Source organism: Oncorhynchus kisutch, linkage group LG17 (genome assembly GCF_002021735.2).
Source record: "Oncorhynchus kisutch isolate 150728-3 linkage group LG17, Okis_V2, whole genome shotgun sequence".
Taxonomy (NCBI): Eukaryota; Metazoa; Chordata; class Actinopteri; order Salmoniformes; family Salmonidae; genus Oncorhynchus; species Oncorhynchus kisutch.
This window is the reverse complement of record NC_034190.2, coordinates 33,087,484-33,108,188: the sequence shown is the minus strand read 5'-3', so window position 1 is coordinate 33,108,188 and position 20,705 is coordinate 33,087,484. Positions and strand designations below refer to the sequence as shown.

Below are 20,705 nucleotides of genomic sequence, written 5' to 3'. Positions count from 1 at the left end.
TGGAACGCTTTCGATATCTTGCAGAGTCCATGCCCCAACAAATTGAGGCTGTTCTAAGGGCAAAAGTGGGCGCAACTAGATATTAGGAAGGTATTCTTAATGTTCTGGACACTCAGTGTAAATAAGCAGGTAAGAAGAATATAAAATCTGGTCACATATACCATGAATTTATGCAACTACTCCAAACAAACTAGCTCCCTCTGACAATAATAAATTTGATCAGCCAGTGGTCCCTCTGACAATAATACATGTGATTAGCCAGTGGAGCTCCACACCAGCCCTCCTACCCCAGTGGCAAATCTAAGCCTAATAATCTCATAGGGCTGACATTATTCACAGGAGCTGTCTCTGAGGAGCTCTACCATACAGTAGAATAATGAAATAATGCAGAATAAGCTACACTAAACAAAAATATAAATGCAACGTTTAAAATGTAGGTCCCATGTTTCATGAGCTGAAGCAAAAGATCCCAGACATTTTCCAAAATGCACAAGAAGCTTATTTCTCTCAAATTTTGTGCACAAATTTGTTTACATTCCTGTTAGTGAGCATTTCTCCATAAGGATAATCTATCAACGTGACAGGTGTGGAATAGCAAGAAGCTGATTAAACAGCATGATCATTACACATGTGCACCTTGTGCTGGGGACAATAAAAGGCCACTCTAAAACGTGCAGTTTTACGTCTCAAATTTGAGGGAGCGTTCAATTGGCATCCTGACTGCAGGAATGTCCACCAAAGCTGTTGCCAGAGAATCAAATGTTTATTTCTCTACCATAAGCTGCGTCCAACGTCTTTTAGAGAATTTGGCAGTATGTCCAACCGGCCTGACAATCGCAGAGTACGTGTATGGCGTTGTGTGGGTGAGCGGTTTGCCGACGTCAACGTTGTGAACAGAGTACCTCATGGTGGCAGTAGGGTTATGGTATGGGCAGGCATAAGCTATGGACATCGACCACGAATTGCATTTTATTGATGGCAATTTCAATGCACAGAGATACCATGACAAGATCCTGAGTCCCATTGTCGTGCCATTCATCCGCCGCCATCACCTCATGTTTCAGCATGATAATGCACGGCCCCATGTCGCAAGGATTTGTACACAATTCCTGGAAGCTGAAAATGTCCCAGTTCTTTCAGTTCTTGGCCTGCATATTCACCAGACACTTCACCCATTGAGCATGTGTGGGATGCTCTGGAGCGACGTGTACAACAGCATGTTCAAGTTCCCGCCAATATCCACCAACTTCGCACAGTCATTGAAGAGGAGAAGGACAACATTCTACAAGCCACAATCAACAGGCTGATCAACTCTATGTGAAGGAGATGTGTCGCGCTGCATGAGGCAAATGGTGGTCACACTAGATACTGACTGGTTTTCTGATCCACGTCCCTACCTTTCTTTTAAAGGTATCTGTGACCAACAGATGCATATCTGTATTCCCAGTCATGTGAAATCCATAGATTAGGGCCTAATTAATTGATTTCAATTGACTGATTTCCTTATATGAACTGTAACTCTGTACAATCTTTGAAATTGTTGCATGTTGCATGTTTATATTTTTGTTCAGTACATAAGGAGGAATCTCCATGCTTTCCTCCCACAGGCATCTCACAGACTACAGTAGAACCAATAATACAAGCCTCAATATAGCAATATATGTGGCTGAAATATGTAAGGGATTAGATATGAGCAGTGGCTTATTAATAGTGATCGAATGGTGTATGGTTCATCTGTACGGTTCTTACTGGTCCATTGATATCAGATTATGATTGGTCTCTGGCATTCATAATTCTCTAGGGGATCCAGGTGGATTTTTCCTCATGCATTTATCTGAAAACAACGCAGGTATAGGCTAATGTTTTTCGATGGGTAACTTGAAAAGAATCGACTTAAAATCCTCGGCCTTATGAAGGATGTTATGACAGAAGAATCTCCCTATTCTCCAATAAAATCCTAAATGTGTCTACAGAATGTATGGCCCTCTGTCTGCATATTTTCCACCGTACTGTCTCATACCATAAGCTTATGAAGCTTATGAAGATGTTTAAGCTAAGAGGCCACACGGCCCCACTCCCAGTGAGTGATGGGACTACAGCGACTGGGGCAGAGTGGAACAGGTAAAGCCTCACCTCTGGGCATTGGCTTTGTGACTGTGAGGCGATGCAGCATACGAAGAAAGGGCCGCGCTGTCAACCAAGCGAGGATGTTACTCGTTTATCTGTCAGCCCCATACGGTAGAGAACCGAACAATGAGCAGACAATGTGACAACGTTCAGACGTTGTCGTGGGAACCCGGGGGAAATTACTGTAAGTCAAACTTGTCCTGCGAATATTCAAATGCACTTCTGTCGCTAGAAACAATTAACCACAGACTGGAGGAGTTGGGTGATGTGACAGCCACACTGACTCACACAACATCCTGGCAGGTGTTTGTGTGACATCTCAGAAAGTGTACACTCCCTCACTCACCCAAAACCAAAACCAATAACAACAAAGGAAACTGTCATCAAAAGTTCAAGCCTCAGAGGCTAAACACGTCCACCTAATGAATGATGCTGGTCAACAGAGGCCCATTCCCTCGGGCAATATGGACGTGATCACGTGGCATCTTTTCTCTGGATGGGGTTGACTAGGTGACTTTAAAACGTGTGCCCGCCTAACTGCCTGAGAGCATCCGTCACCTGTCACATTCCTAACCCTTCTATTTCTACTTGGGACTCCAAATGACTCTGTCTGAATGTCAAGTTCCATTAATGAAGCTTTTTTTCCACGCTTCATAACTCAGTAAAGCCTGCACTTGCATTAATGGAATGCCAGACTCTCTCTCAGTCTAGGCCACAGCACTATTTTGCTCACTTTCAATTTGGCTTTATCAACAGTGTCTGCGATGAGGCATGCTCTGTTGATTCATCGTTCATCGTGATTTGTAGCATGGGGAAATGACATTGCGTTGAGTTGTTTGTTGATTGCTCATTTTGTACATAATGTATCCGGTAAGTTCGCTGTGGTCTGTATATGCATCAGCTAAAGCAGGGATGGGCAACTGATGGACCGCGGACCACTTTTTTGTAGGCCTGCAGATCAATGGTAGAATACACAAGGTGCAATTTGGAAATTTGGTTGTGCATCAGCAGTTTCTCTTGTTATGTCAGTCAATGACAGCCACTCAATTAGCCCATGTCAGCTAACATTATTTTTATTGGAATGTTAGTCTAGCGACCAGCTATCTAAATCATGGTCGAATTATCGACCTGGGGGCCACCATTGATCATCAGATATCATGTTAAAAAAGGGAAACATTTGTCTCTACCCTTTGGCAAAAAGTGAAGAATTGCAGGAAATTAGCTGTAAAATTGCGAATTTATCTCTCTACCTCATGGCAAAATGAGTAGAATTGCATGAAATTAGTTAACACGGGCCCCCAAAAGGCTAGGGCCGACTCTGACTGCATGTGTGGGTATGGATGTGGGTGTGCAGCCCCTCATGATGAGTCCGATTTGCTGTGGCCTCCACCCTCATCAAATTTGTCCATCCCTGAGCTAGAGCCATGTACAGTAAATGGGTTCCTTTCACCACAAGCTGACAGACAGAGCCAGCCAGGTGAATTTATTTTGCAATGAAACTGTTATAAAACCTGTTTATAATACCAACAAATGAATGACATAATACCTGTCACTCAATAGGAAGCAGTATCCCAAGAGTCCAGCATAAAAGTTGCAATGCTCCATTTGTCCATCAAATGATTTCCATTTCATAACAGTGTTTCCTGCGTGTTCATGTAGAACAGCACTACAGCTGAAGATCAAAAGTACTATACAGTCTGTTACCAAACTAATTAATTACAGGGAATTGTGTGTCTTTGACACTGAACAGAGAATTCCAACAGTTACATGACTTCAGCCTTAAAAAAAAACATGCCTGTGTCCATGGTTACAGAAATACAGTGAGGGAAAAAAGTATTTGATCCCCTGCTGATTTTGTACGTTTGCCCACTGACAACGAAATGATCAGTCTATAATTTTAATGGTAGGTTTATTTCAACAGTGAGAGACAGTGAAAATCCAGAAAAACTTTGCAAAACATGACTTAGTACTTGGTGAAAACCCTTGTTGGCAATCACAGAGGTCAGACGTTTCTTGTAGTTGGCCACCAGGTTTGCACACATCTCAGGAGGGATTTTGTCCCACTCCTCTTTGCAGATCTTCTCCAAGTCATTAAGGTTTCGAGGCTGACGTTTGGCAACTCAAACCTTCTGCTCCCTCCACAGACTTTCTATGGGATTAAGTTCTGGAGACTGGCTAGGCCACTCAAGGACCTTAATGTGCTTCTTCTTGAGCAACTCCTTTGTTGCCTTGGTCGTGTGTTTTGGGTCATTTTCAATGCCCTGGCTGAGGGAAGGAGGTTCTCACCCAAGATTTGACGGTACATGGCCCCGTCCATCGTCCCTTTGATGTGGTGAAGATGTCCTGTCCCCTTAGCAGAAAAACAGCCCCAAAGCATAATGTTTGAAGGTGGGGATGGTATTCCTGGGGATCATAGGCAGCATTCCTCCTCCTCCAAACATGGCGAGTTGAGTTGATGCCAAAGAGCTCCATTTTGGTCTCATCTGACCACAACACTTTCACCCAGTTGTCCTCTGAATCATTCAGATGTTCATTGGCAAACTTCAGACGGGCATGTATATGTGCTTTCTTGAGCAGGGGGACCTTGCGGGCGCTGCAGGATTCCAGTCCTTCACGGCGTAGTGTGTTACCAATTGTTTTCTTGGTGACTATGGTCCCAGCTGCCTTGAGATCATTGACAAGATCCTCCCGTGTAGTTCTGGGCTGATTCCTCACCGTTCTCATGATCATTGCAACTCCACGAGGAACCCCAGGCAGGGGGAGATTGACAGTTCCTTTGTGTTTCTTCCATTTGCGAATAATCGCACCAACTGTTGTCACCTTCTCACCAAGCTGCTTGGCGATGGTCTTGTAGCACATTCTAGGCTTGTGTGGGTCTACAATCTTGTCCCTGACATCCTTGGAGAGTTCTTTGGCCTTGGCCATGCTGGAGAGTTTGGAATCTTCTGTGGACAGGTGGCTTTTATACAGGTAACAAACTGAGATTAGGAGCACTCCCTTTAAGAGTGTGCTCCTAATCTCAGCTCGTTACCTGTATAAAAGACACCTGGGAGCCAAAAATCTTTCTGATTGAGAGGGGGTCAAATACTTATTTCCCTCATTAAAATGCAAATCAATTTATAACATTATAGCATTTGACATGCGTTTTTCAGGATTTTTTTGTTGTTATTCTGTCTCTCACTGTTCAAATAAACCTACCATTAAAATTAAAGATGGATCATTTCTTTGTCAGTGGGCAAAATCAGCAGGGGATCAAATACTCTTTTCCCTCACTGTACCTCAGGTTGCTCTTATGTCTTGTGAAAATACTGTGTTTTCCAGACATCCAAGAGGATTAGGAAAGTTAGCCATGCTTCAAAACACTAGTTTGCACCTGTTATTGCTGAATTTGTGCTGTTTTACAAGGCAAATTGTCACATTTTCATTCACTACTGCACAGATATTTAATCGCATCTTAATCAACAAAAAAGCTAAATAACAACCTCCTCCTTCACTAAACAGCCTCAAAAGACACCACTACCATAACATCTTCTGTCCCCATCTCTTAGCTGTTATTCATGAGCCTAGAGAGAACTTCTCTGTCCTCTAAGCAGCCCTGCCCGTAGGCTACTACAGACCACTAAATGTCTTCTATGCTTAAAATATAACCTGTGGTTCCTGGGGGCGACACTACAGTGCGTTAGGGTCCTCTGAAGAGTCGGTGGAATCAGGAGCAAGCTGTGATTTCATTATCTTGCCGGCCTCTCCGGATACAGTCCAATTACCTCCGTGTGAACAAATGACCGTGTAATTAAAGTTAAACAAATGGGTCATGTCATCGCAGCGTAATACTGTCTGGCAGCACCACCTCCCCAACCACCTGCTAGTTAAGGGACATTGAGGAAGCGTAATATCCTCCTTGACCCCCAAGCGACAGGGCGGATGATAAGCTAATGCTATCTGCGCTAACTTGAGCAGGTAGCAGTGTAGCCAGCGGGAACTGAAAGCAGTCTAGCTGAAAGGTAAAGGATATGGTCTGGTACTGGTTGTGGTTATTGGTTCAGATGTACTGGTAACTGCTTATGCCGCTGCATATAGAATATACCTAAAAGCTGGAAGGGCAAACATAAACTGGAAAGAAATTAAAAGACTTTAAGTAATGCCTATGATAATGTTATGGCAGTGTAATATACCACATGGCACATACCCATATACTCATCTAGAGCCAAAAGGGGCTAAAAATCAACGTGTCATACATAAACTATGCCATTTTATCCCTTCACCGACTGACACCAATTACTTTTCGCTCAAAAATGTGTCAATCAACCGTGAGCCTCGGATCCCAAACCCCGGCCACTGCACAACATAAGCGCTGCCATGGCGATGCATGAGTCATCCGGCCTTAATTACCTATATGTGTCCCTTATGACACCACCACCACCTCCGGAAGCGCCGACTCTGCCGAGCACGGCCCCAGCAACTTCAATTAGGGCATAAATATAGGGGCCTAATATCCTTCCTGGGCCCAGTTCAGAGAGGGTAGGCGTGGAGGTAAGTGCTAGGTTGTTTGGGACTGAGGCATCTGCCAGGCCTTGGGCACACCCTTATGCCCTCTGGTATATCTGCACACCCAGGCAGGCAGGGAGCTACAGGGGGTTTACTTAGCAAGCCTGGAGCCGTCCAAGAATGGGCCCCGTGATAACATAGCAAAGGTATTCTGCAAGTGTGGGCAAGGAGATAGCTGTCTGTGTCAACTGTCTACATGCAATGGAGAGAGAGAGGGAGAGTGGAGAGCGAGAGGGCGAGAGAGAAGGAGGAAGGGGCAAGGAGAGAAACAGTGAGGAGGAAGAAATTAGAGCTTGACAGGGAAAGAAAGAGTTTGGAGAAAGAAAGAAGATAGAGAGTGAAGGAGAAAGAAAAGCCGCATCATTATATCCAAGTTATTTTCCCCTTCTGTCTTTTACTCATAGGCAATTTGAGCATTTTAAGAGACGGCAGGTGATCCATCGCAGACCTCAAAGCACCACAGGGATCCTTACACCACACTCCATAACTGCAAAACACTTTTTGACACCTCAGCCAAATAATAGCTCTTTATGCCAGAAGCACAGACGATCCAAGTCACCATGAAACACAGACTCCACAGGAGTTTCATAAACACTGTTACTATCTTTGTCTGAAAACAAACTCCTAAATCTACCACTAATAGCCTGTTTCAGCCCACCAACAGCTTTTACTATCACAGTTTTTTTTGTTTTTTTAATTTCAAAAATATTGACACTGGTTACAGACAGGGAGCAATACTGTGGCAGACACTTTGAGATCAATCCTTTGTAAATAATCAATATTTAGTCCCCAGGTCTCTTTTATCTGTTTGAACTCAACTGGAAGGGTGTGTTAAAATACCTCTGCAACTATTGCATACATAACCTTTACCCTGACAGATGTTATTTCAGTTGGGGCTGAATCCTCCTATACAGTATTAGCCCTGAGACATAACTGTAGACTCCTATAACATTGCAGCTTTGTATCAGTGTCATGATGACTGGTTTAACACTTTGTCATTCCAGTTTTTAGATCCTGGCCGATCGTTTACCATAACAGATTTATAACAACTTCATGCTCATTTTAAAAGGAAAACAGTTTAAGGCTTACCTTGGTTTTACGGAACACAGCAATCACAAGTAGATCATTGCTCCAAAATGCTTCAATATCCAGTGCTTTTGGTTTAATCAGATCCTCTCCGGCCCTGTCTGTTTCAGGACCACAAGACAGTGTCTGTGGTACCTCTGGTGTCTTGGAGTCCGATTACAAGTTTTGTTTACTGGGATCCAATGTAGACTTACTTTGTGGCAATTTCCAGCCCTGGAATTTCCTTCAAAGTCCACTTGAAATGAAGCACATTGCAGTTGTTGCTCCAATGAGTGAGTGGGAATGAGGATCCAATTCAAGGCCTTTCTTCTTCAGAAAAGTTTGAACAAAAACATCACACGGGCAATGTTTTCTAATTGTCTCATCCACTCCCAATGAAAAATGTACAGCTGTCCACTCCACCACCAGGTATAGCCTCAGCACCAACCAAGAGCCCTTTGGAGCTTCAACTTACCTGTGTCTTCAAGCTAATCTTCTCCATGTTGATTTCTTGGTTGATTTGAAGACTGAGCCATGGCAATTTCCAGATTTCAGGTTGGTCACTCATACATCCCATACTTACCTTCAGATATCTCATTGTTCTCCTCTGTGACACTGGTGTCTTTCTGGTTTTTGGGGCGTACATTCTGGGGCTGTACGTTCTTAACGTCAGGCTCTGAAAGTTGGGCTGAAACAAACCAAACACAGTTCCATTGACACATACCGTAGAATACATTTTGTCAAATGTGTTGGAACAATGGCAATCACACAGACCAGCTATTACCTTTTGATTGAAATCATAGAATAGGTTGTAAAAGGTCGAAGGCTCTTCTCACCCTCAAATGTTCCTAGAAGTGGCTTGCTCTCCTGAGCACCTTTCACAGCAGTGACCTTGACTGTGTATAACTGTCTGGGGTCAAAGTCTATGATCACTTTGGCTTCCTTCTTTGTCACCTCTAGTTCAGTCTCCTCTGCATCTGGAATTGGGAGAAAGTAACAAACAAGACCAATCTTTGTAAATATTAATGAAATTGTTTTCACTTGTGTTCTGATTGTTTATTAAATACATTCTATTGAAAATTAGTTTACCATAATAAAAATATACTTTTTGGGATATTTTGACCATTTTGAAATCTCCTTTTCAGGTGGAATGTCAGGAATGACATTTGATGTTGCAATGAAGGATACCACTGGATACGGCAGTAAATGAACTAGGCAGCGGCTCAGCGGCTGCTGTAGGAAAAGTAAAGTGAGGCCTGTTCCAACACACCTGAATTACTTCAAGAAGCAGTATGCACAGTACATGGAGACACTCAGTTGGACTCACTCCACTGTCTCTCTCTTCAAAAACAACTTAACAGGGCTGTGTGAAAACAGGAGAGAACGCACTCCCCGTGTAGCCTACTGATTCTAAATCAATTCATATAAATCGAGCCTGGCAGACCATTGAAGCACTTAAGGAAATGTGGCTAAAATTGACTATTTATGCATTGACCTTAGGTTTCATCCTTCATGTTTTGCATATCAGAACAGAACTATGGAATTACAATTATCCTGACATTTAACACTCGTCTTTAACTGCGTTCACTGTCACGTACAGTTCCTCCTTTGTTACTATTTTGATATAGCTGCTAAGCATGGCCCGAAGGCAACATGTTGCAAATGGAGGTGTGTAGGCATGTTGTAAAAATGGGGGTGTCAAGTCATGTCAGGTCTTGCTTAAAGATGATGCGCCCATCATAGGTCATTCACAGGTATTATGGAGGCCTCATCTGACACAACTGGACCTTAGGACGCACCCCTATGAATGACTCAAACAATCTTGACCAATACTTTCGAATGTACTGCAGAATACTTGAAAAGCACTGATATTGTATTTTTCAGCAAAATGTCTGTGACAACCACATATCACGGGCATAAAAATGTACATTTTCCTCTAACGTAGCTATCAGTAGAGTCAGAGCTAGTGGTGGTGGTGGGGGGGGGGGGGCTGTTTTTATTTCCTGCCCAATGCATTCTCCAAATAGTCAAATAGAAGACGAGGAGGATTATTTAAGATACTGTTTGAAGAGGTAGGGTTTCAGATGTTTTCGGAAGATGGGAAGGGAATCTGCTGTCCTAACTTCAGGGGGAAGCTGGTTCTACCATTGGGGTGCCAGGACAGAGAAGAGCTTGGACTGTGTTGAGCGGGAGCTGCCCTCCCGTACGGGTGGGAGGGCCAAGAGACCTGATGTGGCAGAACGGAATGCTCGGGTTGGGGTGTTGGGTTTGAGCATAGCCTGAAGGTAGGGAGGGGCAGTTCCTTTTGCTGTTCCGTAGGTAAACACCATGGTCTTGTGGTGGATGCGAGCTTCAACTGGAAGCCAGTGGAGTGTGCGGAGGAGCGGGGTGACATGAGAGAACTTGGGAAGGTTGAAAACCAGGCGGGCTGCTGCGTTCTGGATAAGTTGCAGGGGTTTTATGGCACAGCAGGGAGCCCATCCAACAGCGAGTTGCAGGAGCCCAGATGGGAGAGGACACGCTTCCTGTGTGAGGTAGGGTCGTACTCTACGGATGTTGTAGAACATGAACCTGCAGGACCGGGTCACTGCTTTGATGTTTGCAGAGAATGACAGGGTGTTGTCCAGGGTCACACCAAGGTTCTTTGCACATTGGGAGGGGGGAGACGGTGGAGTGGTCAACCGTGATGGAGAGGAAGAGCAGTTCCGTCTTGTTGAGTTTGAGCTTGAGGTGGTGGACCGACATCCAAGTTGATATATCTGCCAGGCACACAGAGTTGCGTGTCGCCACCTTGGTGTCAGAAGGGGGGGGGGGGGGGGGAGAAAGTAGTTGAGTGTCATCGGCATAGCAATGATAGGAGAGACCATGTGAGGATATGACGGAGCCGAGTGACTTGGTATATAAAGAGAAGAGGAGAGGGCTTAGAACCGAGCCCTGGGGGACACCAGTAGGGAGAGTACGTGGTGTAGACACAGATCCTCTACACATCCCCTGGTAGGAGCGGCTGCCAGGTAGGATGCAATCCAAGAGTGTGCATTGCCTGAAACGCCCAGTCCTGAGAGGGTGGAGAGGAGGATCTGATGGTTCATGGTGACAAAGGCAGCGGATAGATCTAGGAGGATGAGAACAGAGGAGAGACAGTCAGCTTAGGCAGTGCGGAGAGCCTTCGTGACACAGAGAATAACAGTCTCATTTGAATGACACGTCTTGAGGCCTGACTGGCTGGGGTCAAGAAGATCATTCTGAGAGAGATAACGAGAAAGTTGATCAGAGACAGCACGATCAAGTGTTTTGGAAAGAAAATAAAGAAGGGATACAGGTCTATAGTTTTTGATGTCAGATGAGTCGAGTGTTGGTTTCATGAGGAGGGGAACAACTCGAGCCATTTTGAAGTCAGAGGGAACGAATCTAAGAAGATCTCCAGAGATGGTCTGGAGAAGGGAGGAAGGGATGGGGTTGAGCGGGCAGGTTGTCGGGCGGCCAGACCTCACTACTTGTAGAATTTAATCTGGAGAAAGAGGTCAAGGCGTAGGGTAGTTCTGTGTGAGTGAGACCAGTGGACTCAATAGGCTGAGTGAATGAGTAGTCAATGTCGTCAAACTTTTTTTCAAAGTGGATGACAAAGTTGTCCGCAGAGAGGGGGTGGGGGGTGTAGGATTAAGGGGAAGGTGGAAGAGTTTCCTAGGGTTATAGGCAGAAGCTATAGGCAGAGATTTAGAGTGGTAGAAAGTGGCTTTAGCAGCAGATACAGATGAAGAGAAGGTAGAGAGGAGGAAGTGAAAGGATGATAGGTCCTCCGAAGTTTAGTTTTCCTCCATTTTTGCTTAGCTGCCCGCATCCCTGTTCTGTAAGCTCGCAATGAGTCACTCAGCCGCGGAGCAGGAGGGGAGGGCCGAGCCGGCCAGGAGAAATGGGGACAGTGTGAGTCATAGGATGTGGAAAGGGAGGAGAGTTGGGTTGAAGAGGCAGAATCCGGAGACAGGAGGGAGAAGGATTTAGCAGAAGGGAGAGATGATAGGAAAGAAGATGAGAGAGTAGTTGGAGAGAGAGTGAAAAATTGCATGACCACCTGGGTAGGGGCTGAGTGGTTAGGGTTGGAGGAAAGGGAGACAGAAAAGGAAAATCAGAGACCTGGAGGGGGGGGGGGTCGCAGTGAGATTAGTAGGCAAGCAGCCTCTAGTAAAGATGAGGTTAAGCGTATTGCCTGCCTGGTGATTTGGAGGGGATTGGGAAAGGGTGAGGTCAAAAGAGGCAAGGAGGAGAAAGAGAGTTGGAAAGAAATGAATTGAAGGCAGATGTCGGGAGGTTGAAGTTGCCAAGTACGAAGAGCAGTGAGCCATCGTCAGGAAATGAGCTTATCAAGGTGTCAAGCTTATTGAGGAATTCTCCAAGGGCACCTGGTGGGTGATAGATTACAATAATGTTAAGCTTGAGTGGACAAGTGACAGTGACAGCATGGAATTCAAATGAGATGGACAGGTGAGAGAGTGAGAAAAGAGAAAATCTCCACATGAGTAGACCTGTGCCACCACCGCGACAACCAGATGCTCTTGGACTATGAGAGAAAACATAGTCAGATGAAGAAAGAGCAGTGAAGTAGCAGTGTTCTCTGAGGTAATCCATGTCCCCGTCAGGGTCAAAATGGCTATGGTTTGGGGAAGGCTTAAAACAAAATAATTAAAAACAATGCACTGTTTCCATTAAGTATCATCAAGTACTCTCCCTGCTTGCTAGAGAATTGTGAACTGCTGAGGGGCAGTGATATAAGCAGCATGCTCTGGCTCTGAGCCTTGTGAGTTTGAGCCCAGTGCTATGCAAAAAATGTTTGCCCCTAAACAAGCCGTCAGTAGGCTACCCTTACCCTAGTCCAACTATAACGAAAGCTGTTTCAACAGCAATGCTTTGGGTGTATTTCATGCATTAGCCAAGGAGCCTATCCATAAAAGATTTCTAAAATAATTGTCTACTCGTGAGGCTTTTGCATTATTCACAACTCACATAGGCCTACCTACAGTGCAAACTCCTTTCGGCTTGTATCCGTCCCCATTTCCAAAACGCGCCTCTTGTCTGGTTACCAAAGACTCACTCCACCAAACATATTCAAATGATTCAGTCCTATAACGTGCTTATTGAGAACGTGCCTCACACATAAATTGTATTGTATGGTAGCCTAGTATTACTTTTTTTGGATGAGAAGTGCGACGCTTAAATTCAAATCAAATGTATTTGTCACATACACATGGTTAGCAGATGTTAATGCGAGTGTAGCGAAATGCTTGTGCTTCTAGTTCCGACAATGCAGTAATAACCAACGAGTAATCTAACCTAACAATTCCAAAACTACTACCTTATACACACAAGTTTAAAGGGATAAAGAATATGTACATAAAGATATATGAATGAGTGATGGTACAGAACGGCATAGGCAAGATGCAGTAGATGGTATCGAGTACAGTATATACATATCAGATGAGTAATGTAGGGTATGTAAACAAAGTGGCATAGTTTAAAGTGGCTAGTGATACATGTATTATATAAATATGCAGTAGATGATATAGAGTACAGTATATACATATACATATGAGATGAGTAATGTAGGGTATGTAAACATTATATTAAGTAGCATTGTTTAAAGTGGCTAGTGATATATTTTATAGCAATTCCCATTATTAAAGAGGCTGGAGTTGAGTCAGTGTGTTGGCAGCAGCCACTCAATGTTAGTGGTGGCTGTTAAACAGTCTGATGGCCTTGAGATAGAAGCTGTTTTTCAGTCTCTCGGTTCCTGCTTTGATGCACCTGTACTGACCTCGCCTTCTGGATGATATCGGGGTGAACAGGCAGTGGCTCGGGTGGTTGTTGTCCTTGATGATCTTTATGGCCTTCCTGTGACATCGGGTGGTGTAGGTGTCCTGGAAGGCAGGTAGTTTGCCCCCGGTGATGCGTTGTGCAGACCTCACTACCCTCTGGAGAGCCTTGCGGTTGTGGGCGGAGCAGTTGCCGTACCAGGAGGTGATACAGCCCGACAGGATGCTCTCGATTGTGCATCTGTAGAAGTTTGTGAGTGCTTTTGGTGACAAGCCAAATTTCTTCAGCCTCCTGAGGTTGAAGAGGCGCTGCTGCGCCTTCTTCACAACACTGTCTGTGTGGGTGGACCAATTCAGTTTGTCTGTGATGTGTACGCCGAGGAACTTAAAACTTACTACCCTCTCCACTACTGTCCCATCGATGTGGATAGGGGGGTGCTCCCTCTGCTGTTTCCTGAAGTTCACAATCATCTCCTTAGTTTTGTTGACGTTGAGTGTGAGGTTATTTTCCTAACACCACACTCCGAGAGCCCTCACCTCCTCCCTGTAGGCCGTCTCGTCGTTGTTGGTAATCAAGCCTACCACTGTAGTGTCGTCCGCAAACTTGATGATTGAGTTGGAGGCGTGCATGGCCACGCAGTCGTGGGTGAAAAGGGAGTACAGGAGAGGGCTCAGAATGCACCCTTGTGGGGCCCCAGTGTTGAGGATCTGCGGGGTGGAGATGTTGTTACCTACCCTCACCACCTGGGGCGGCCCGTCAGGAAGTCCAGTACCCAGTTGCACAGGGCGGGGTCGAGACCCAGGGTCTCGAGCTTGATGACGAGTTTGGAGGGTACTATGGTGTTAAATGCTGAGCTGTAGTCGACGAACAGCATTCTCACATAGGTCTTCCTCTTGTCCAGATGGGTTAGGGCAGTGTGCAGTGTGGTTGAGATTGCATCGTCTGTGGACCTATTTGGGCGGTAAGCAAATTGGAGTGTGTCTAGGGTGTCAGGTCGGGTGGAGGTGATATGGTCCTTGACTAGTCTCTCAAAGCACTTCATGATGACGGAAGTGAGTGCTACGGGGCAGTTGTTTAGCTCAGTTACCTTAGCTTTCTTGGGAACAGGGACAATGGTGGCCCTCTTGAAGCATGTGGGAACAGCAGACTGGGATAAGGATTGATTGAATATGTCCGTAAACACACCAGCCAGCTAGTCTGCGCATGCTCTGAAGACGCGGCTGGGGATGCCGTCTGGGCCTGCAGCCCTGCGAGGGTTAACACGTTTAAATGTTTTACTCACGTTGGCTGCAGTGAAGGAGAGTCTGCATGTTTTGGTTGCGGGCCGTGTCAGTGCCACTGTATTGCTTGTTTGATTGACTTGCGGAGGGAATAGCTACACTGTTTGTATTCGGTCATGTTTCCGGTCACCTTGCCCTGGTTAAAAGCAGTGGTTCGCGCTTTCAGTTTCACGCGAATGCTGCCATCAATCCACGGTTTCAGGTTTGGGAATGTTTTAATTGTTGTTATGGGAACGACATCTTCAATGCACTTTCTAATGAACTCGCTCACCGAATCAACGTATTCGTCAATGTTGTTGTTGGACGCAGTGCGGAACATATCCCAATCCACGTGATGGAAGCAGTCTTGGAGCGTGGAATCAGATTGGTCGGACCAGCGTTGAACAGACCTGATCGCGGGAGCTTCTTGTTTTAGCTTCTGTCTGTAGGCAGGGAGCAACAAAATGGAGTCGTGGTCAGCTTTTCCGAAAGGAAAAGGAGGCCTGTACTCGTTGAAGCCAATTTGAACAATGTTGACTGTCAACACTGTTACTATAGCCTATCCTATTTAATAAACTGTAGTATCAATCCACAATGGACTACGATGAGAATATTCCGTGCCCCCAGCCGCATTGGCGTTGACGACAATGCGAAGACTGTCAATAACCTACAGAACTTGGCACAACGGCATGCAATATTAATCCATGAAACGCGTTGATTGGCCAGTGAATGGCTAAGCCCTCGTCACACCTCAAATGTATTAATTTGTCAAATCCCAGCCCTTTATTGCCACCGCTAGCTACTGCGCCTATAATTCTGGTTGTGAATATTTCTGACACACCCCTGAACCTATAATCCTACTGCCAGTGTTACTACCCACAATCTAGCGCGGCATTCAATTCCACCCCAATCATAATGGTTTGTGTATGTCTGCGGGTGTTGCCCTCTGTCAAAGCAACTCTTCTTCAATGAACAAAGGCTCACTGACTAGCTTCTCTCAGAAGCTCCCATTTCAACCCACACAGAATGACAATTCTTACTGAGAAAGAGAGAGGAGTGAAATAGCATTATTTATTTGTTTTAATACTTTTTAAATACTTTTTAATGTGCTCGATTGAGCTTGCCTGGTGCAAAGAAACCAATGTAATAGTCCCAAACCTTACCAATATGGTACTACAGGCAGACTCGATCAAAAGCGCATAGCATTTAAAAAGACAAAACAAATACTATTTGAACACAGGTCTGGAAGAAACGATTGAAATATCCTCTATTTTGCAGCTGGCATAAGGAGAAGTTCACCAGAGGAAGCTGGCTTGGTGGGGAGATGTGCTCCTTTAGCAGGGTGCCAGAGCTGGGATAAGATTGTGCCCCCCGCCCTGGCCTGCCTCAGGCAGTTTAGATACAGCTGCTTGTGCTCTGCTCACTGGCGCTTACTCCATCATCTTTATCAACACTAGATCAAGGCCAGGCAAGCCACTGGAGCTGCAGCTTTCCCCCTAGCTGCGGGTAAGGTACTGTAAGGACTCAAAGTAAAAGCCATGGTGGAATGTCATGGAGTCGATCTATACATTGGCAATTTATAAATATCTTACCTTAAGAACAACTTGATAAGTGAAATGGTAGGCTGTACTACACATTGAGTCAAATTCGCCTAATACAGTGTTTCTCAAGTTGATACACGTCGTTGGCTTACTACGGGTATCAATCACAGTAATTAACATAGATTACAAAATGGATGTTTGGAGTTCATTTCCAAACGTGATTATAAAATGGAGGGAAATCACATACTCTGAAGTACTCCTATTTCTTTACTGCAAGTGTGTGCCAAAGACATTGGCTATCTCACTCTCCTCATTTCTTCATGATCATTACCAATCAGTCTGTGTCTTCTTCAACTCCTACTCCAATTACCATTAATGAACTATAGTCAAACCTCCAGAAGCCATTCACGTCATCGGAGACGGGCTATAACCAGATGACATCATCATCTGACATGTAATTGATATGTAATTCCGTTTTTTCTACACTGCAAGTATGAAGCCGTTTGTGAAACACGGAATATAAGTTAGAAAGCGTAGTCCTTCAGGGCCGAATCGTAACTTGATTGTAACATTGCTGGACCTTACCTGATTGTGTGCTATAAATAAATCTGAAGCTTTCAAAGTCTCCTTTCGGCTCTTTCCATGACACATGCAGCTGGGTTGCGCTCAGGACCTTGAAACGAAGTCTTCGTGGAGTGGCAACTAGACAAAAAAAGACACAAAACACAATTTTTAACAATAATTGACTAACTCAAGAAATGTTTGTATATAATATTCAATAGTAATATTGAATGCATGGTTAATATGACACCAAGACAGTGGTTGGGGTTCAATCAAGTGTAAAAAACAATGTTCTTTGAAGAAACTGTCCGAATTCAGTAACTAGTAGAGTGCGACAGGTTTGGTGATTTATTTTTTGCCAATGAAAATGCATGAAACTTGAGATTCCCGAGTTAAAAGTGATTATGAAACAGTTAGCAGCTAGATTGAACTCCAGCCAGAGTTTGGCGAGGTAACAGGCACTCCCATCTGTGTTTCAAGTCCTAAAAGATTGTATCTTGGCCAAATAACAAAGATACAGATTCAAAGAGTACCACAGATGTCACAAAAAAGCAGTCACATTCTCTCACTTTGCCATTGATAGCTCTCATGTCTCTTTTGGAGGGGGGGGGGGGGGGGGGGGGGGGGGGGTCTTTTGTGCAGCACTTATCTCAGCATCAAAGAACCATCCCTGATCTCATCATGATTGCATTTGGCCGGAGCAGTCGAATAGAGGGTGTATTACAAAGCGTGTGCTCTTTACTTTGAGGCCTTTTCAGAGGAGAATGTGACTTTTTTTCAATTGTAGCAGCGACAAAGGGAAAGGCACTGGAATAGCATCTATTCCTGTCTTCAAGAAGATATCTATCTGCAAGTAGAGCAATATACCACTTCACCACTTCCTCTTGGGTCAACATCCCACAGCTCCGCACAGTAGTTAATACTAGGCATGACCAAATCCCAGAGTAAAATAAAATACAAATAAACATTCCCATCTAATTTGGTAATAATGGAAAGTTCCACAAACAGTCCCACAAACTTGTCTTGTTTGTGTCCTCATTAGGAGCAGGCAAGCTATCTGGTGCCAATGTATTCTTTAAATACCTTTACTATGACTGACATAAATGAGAGCGAAGCTCTACAGTTGAAACATACAGAATAATGATGTGTGTATGAGATTATATTTGGAGACATTGATGTAGGTATGGAAAGAATACATCCAAGCACATAGAATGGAGTAACTCATCGGAAGGTAAAGAGCCCGGAGATGGTACATGGTGCAAACAGGCGAATAATAATACTGTACTGAGCTCACCAACCTGAAAATGGGGGGTGGGTATTCAGCAGGGCTTAACTCTCTCTGAAAAAAAGATCTTCTCTGAAGAATGTCGTTTCCCCGAGTGAGAGAATTAGCATGTGTGTTGTTTGTGTTGTTTTTTTTTTTTTTAAACCTTCAGAGACTTTATGCATCACCATGTACAGTGAGCCAGGAAATTTCCAGAACAGACGTCTCAGACTAGTTGTACGCTCGGTAAACAACATCTCCGAGACAAAGGACTTGCCTGTGTGGAGATGGGCTTAAGTTCTCATATATTTTTCATAGCCATCTTGTGCAAGCAGCCAGCAGGCTGCAGAGGGTTTAAGAGGCCTCAAGTACCCATGGGGAGTTTGGAAGTCAGAAACAGTACAGAAAGTTTAATGCATTTTAATTCATATGTAAGAATTAGTTATAAGAAGGGCCATTTTGGGTGAGATGCTGACACTGTAGGGATGGGCACGTGGCCACATGCCATTGGGTGACAGTGGCCTGTGTTCCCAGACATCCCTCCCTTGTCTATCGACCTCAAGGGCCGGATGCTTTCAGTTAAACCTCTTTAGTGCACTTTGAAGGAAACATCTATTGAAGCCCACTGACCGTACACTTTGAACTCTGACCTGTAAAAAGGACAGGTTGTTTACTTTAAACAAGAGGCCGGCCCTTTTGAGCAGAAGGCTTCTGCCGACACCCAATGGATACTGTCCAAGGTGTAATGCTACAATACAACACAAAGCGGCACTATGCTGTAGCCCAGGTTAGCACAGTACAGAGTTCACTCTTAGCACAGGAATGCTGTGGTTCGTTTCACTTGAGGACTGGGCAACGGTGTCAAGACAAGCCCAGGTAAACAAACTGCAGCTGTTTGAGGGTGCAGTTCTTGTTTGTCTTCACATCAACAACGATAAGGCCAAAGTCAGATATTGTTTGCAACATTGTATATATGGGCAAAGACTATAAGGGTAGGTAGTTCATGTAAAAGCATAATCTTAAAACACTTTAGTTGACTGCAAATGGAAAGATAATGATGTGATTTTACACACAAAAATTTACTTATATTACCAGAAAATAGTGACTTTTCCCTTTTGAAGTAAAATAATCACAGTGACAGTGACACAGAGACAAACGGTTTGACAAAAGTGGCACATCAAAAAGACACACACGGGGCGACAGAGGATAAGAAGTAGCCTATATGATCGTGTTTACCTTGACCCTGAGCTGGAGCTGGTGCAGGTGAGAGAGAGATAAGAGCCAGACAGAGTAGAGGATTCCATACCCACGTCTTCAGTCCTGTAGCAGGCATCCTTCACACTGGTATAGGAGAGGAGCTCAGAAAACCTGACGAGACATCAAACGGAATGACAATGCCTGATGCCATTGAAAATAAATAGATAAGCTCCATTATTAAAGGAAGTCTAGAGGAACAGCTTGACTGGAAGTCGTGTAGTCTTCCAGTCATTGCGCTAACGCTAGTTATTGTTATCTATGCACTGTTGAAAATTGTGTTTTACCGGAATTTCAACCCCAAAAAATCTATGTAATGACGTATCAACGTGAAAAACTGATTTGGATTTGCCGAAAGTAATCAACGTAATGGCATTTTGTCTTTCTTTCACCCAACTTTTAACCGTAATCCAATGACATGGTGATTATTTTTTTTCTCTTTAAAAAAACAAACATTTTATGTTGAATTCACGTTAGTTGAAAACTTAACCAAATATAAATGAAAACTAGACATTGAACTGAGGTATGTGCCCAGGTCATACCTGCTGAATGGGGCTTACTACAATCTATTTTATTGTGATTGTTCAGGTTCACCATCAGCAATAGTTCTGGTAATTTTGCTTTAAACAGTATGTGTATATAGTCAATTTTAGATATACAGGGTAAAGTTGATGATTTCATTATGAGGACAGAAAGGAGCACTGCATGGCCAAAGCAAGAGGAAAAGAGAAGATCCCACCACAAAAACATCCAAATGGTCCAAATCATTCAATTTTGAGATGGGGGTGAAATCCAAAATTGTGCTATATATTCATTGGCTATGTCATAGCTCATTTGTAAACAATAAATATTGATATATTACTAGCTCAAACACTTAATCTGGTGGGGGGCTAGGCTACATTGCCGCCCTAATCTGATAGTGGTAGTGGGATGATAGATACCTAGTCTCACTTATAAGTCAGCTCAGGTGCCTACATAGTACATACAGTACACCATAGATATACATAATTTACACACACCACACACACACACACACACACACACACACAGAGAGAGAGAGTGAAGTCAGCTCAGACTGATCCAGCTCTGAGAGGCCCAGCTCATGAGCTCCATCAACAGCAGATTTTAGTTTATAATGGAAAATGAATGTCTTTATGCAACAAATGTTAGTGCATCGAATCGTATCACATCGAACTGAATCGCATCGATTTGTTCTCTAATCAAACTGAATTGCATGAATCGTTTCAAACTAAAACGTGTCGTTCCTGTATCATATCGGAGCCC

The 20,705-nt window shown here is 44.1% G+C and overlaps 1 protein-coding gene across 4 annotated transcripts in view; it reads right to left on the bottom strand.

Moving 5' to 3' along the window:
• Window positions 1-20,705, bottom strand: part of col14a1b (collagen, type XIV, alpha 1b) — an 80,474-nt gene that overhangs the window by 58,660 nt on the left and 1,109 nt on the right. For 3 of the 4 annotated variants that reach the window (XM_031793592.1, XM_031793593.1, XM_031793594.1), the window contains exons 2-5: window positions 19,404-19,535; window positions 16,928-17,044; window positions 8,574-8,714; window positions 8,321-8,425 (exon numbers count right to left, since the gene is read on the bottom strand). In XM_031793592.1, the coding sequence (XP_031649452.1) occupies window positions 8,321-8,425; window positions 8,574-8,714; window positions 16,928-17,044; window positions 19,404-19,500 (460 nt within the window). In that variant the 5' untranslated portion in view covers window positions 19,501-19,535. The remainder of the gene's footprint in view (window positions 1-8,320; window positions 8,426-8,573; window positions 8,715-16,927; window positions 17,045-19,403; window positions 19,536-20,705) is intronic. The other variant, XM_031793595.1, reaches the window with a different exon arrangement.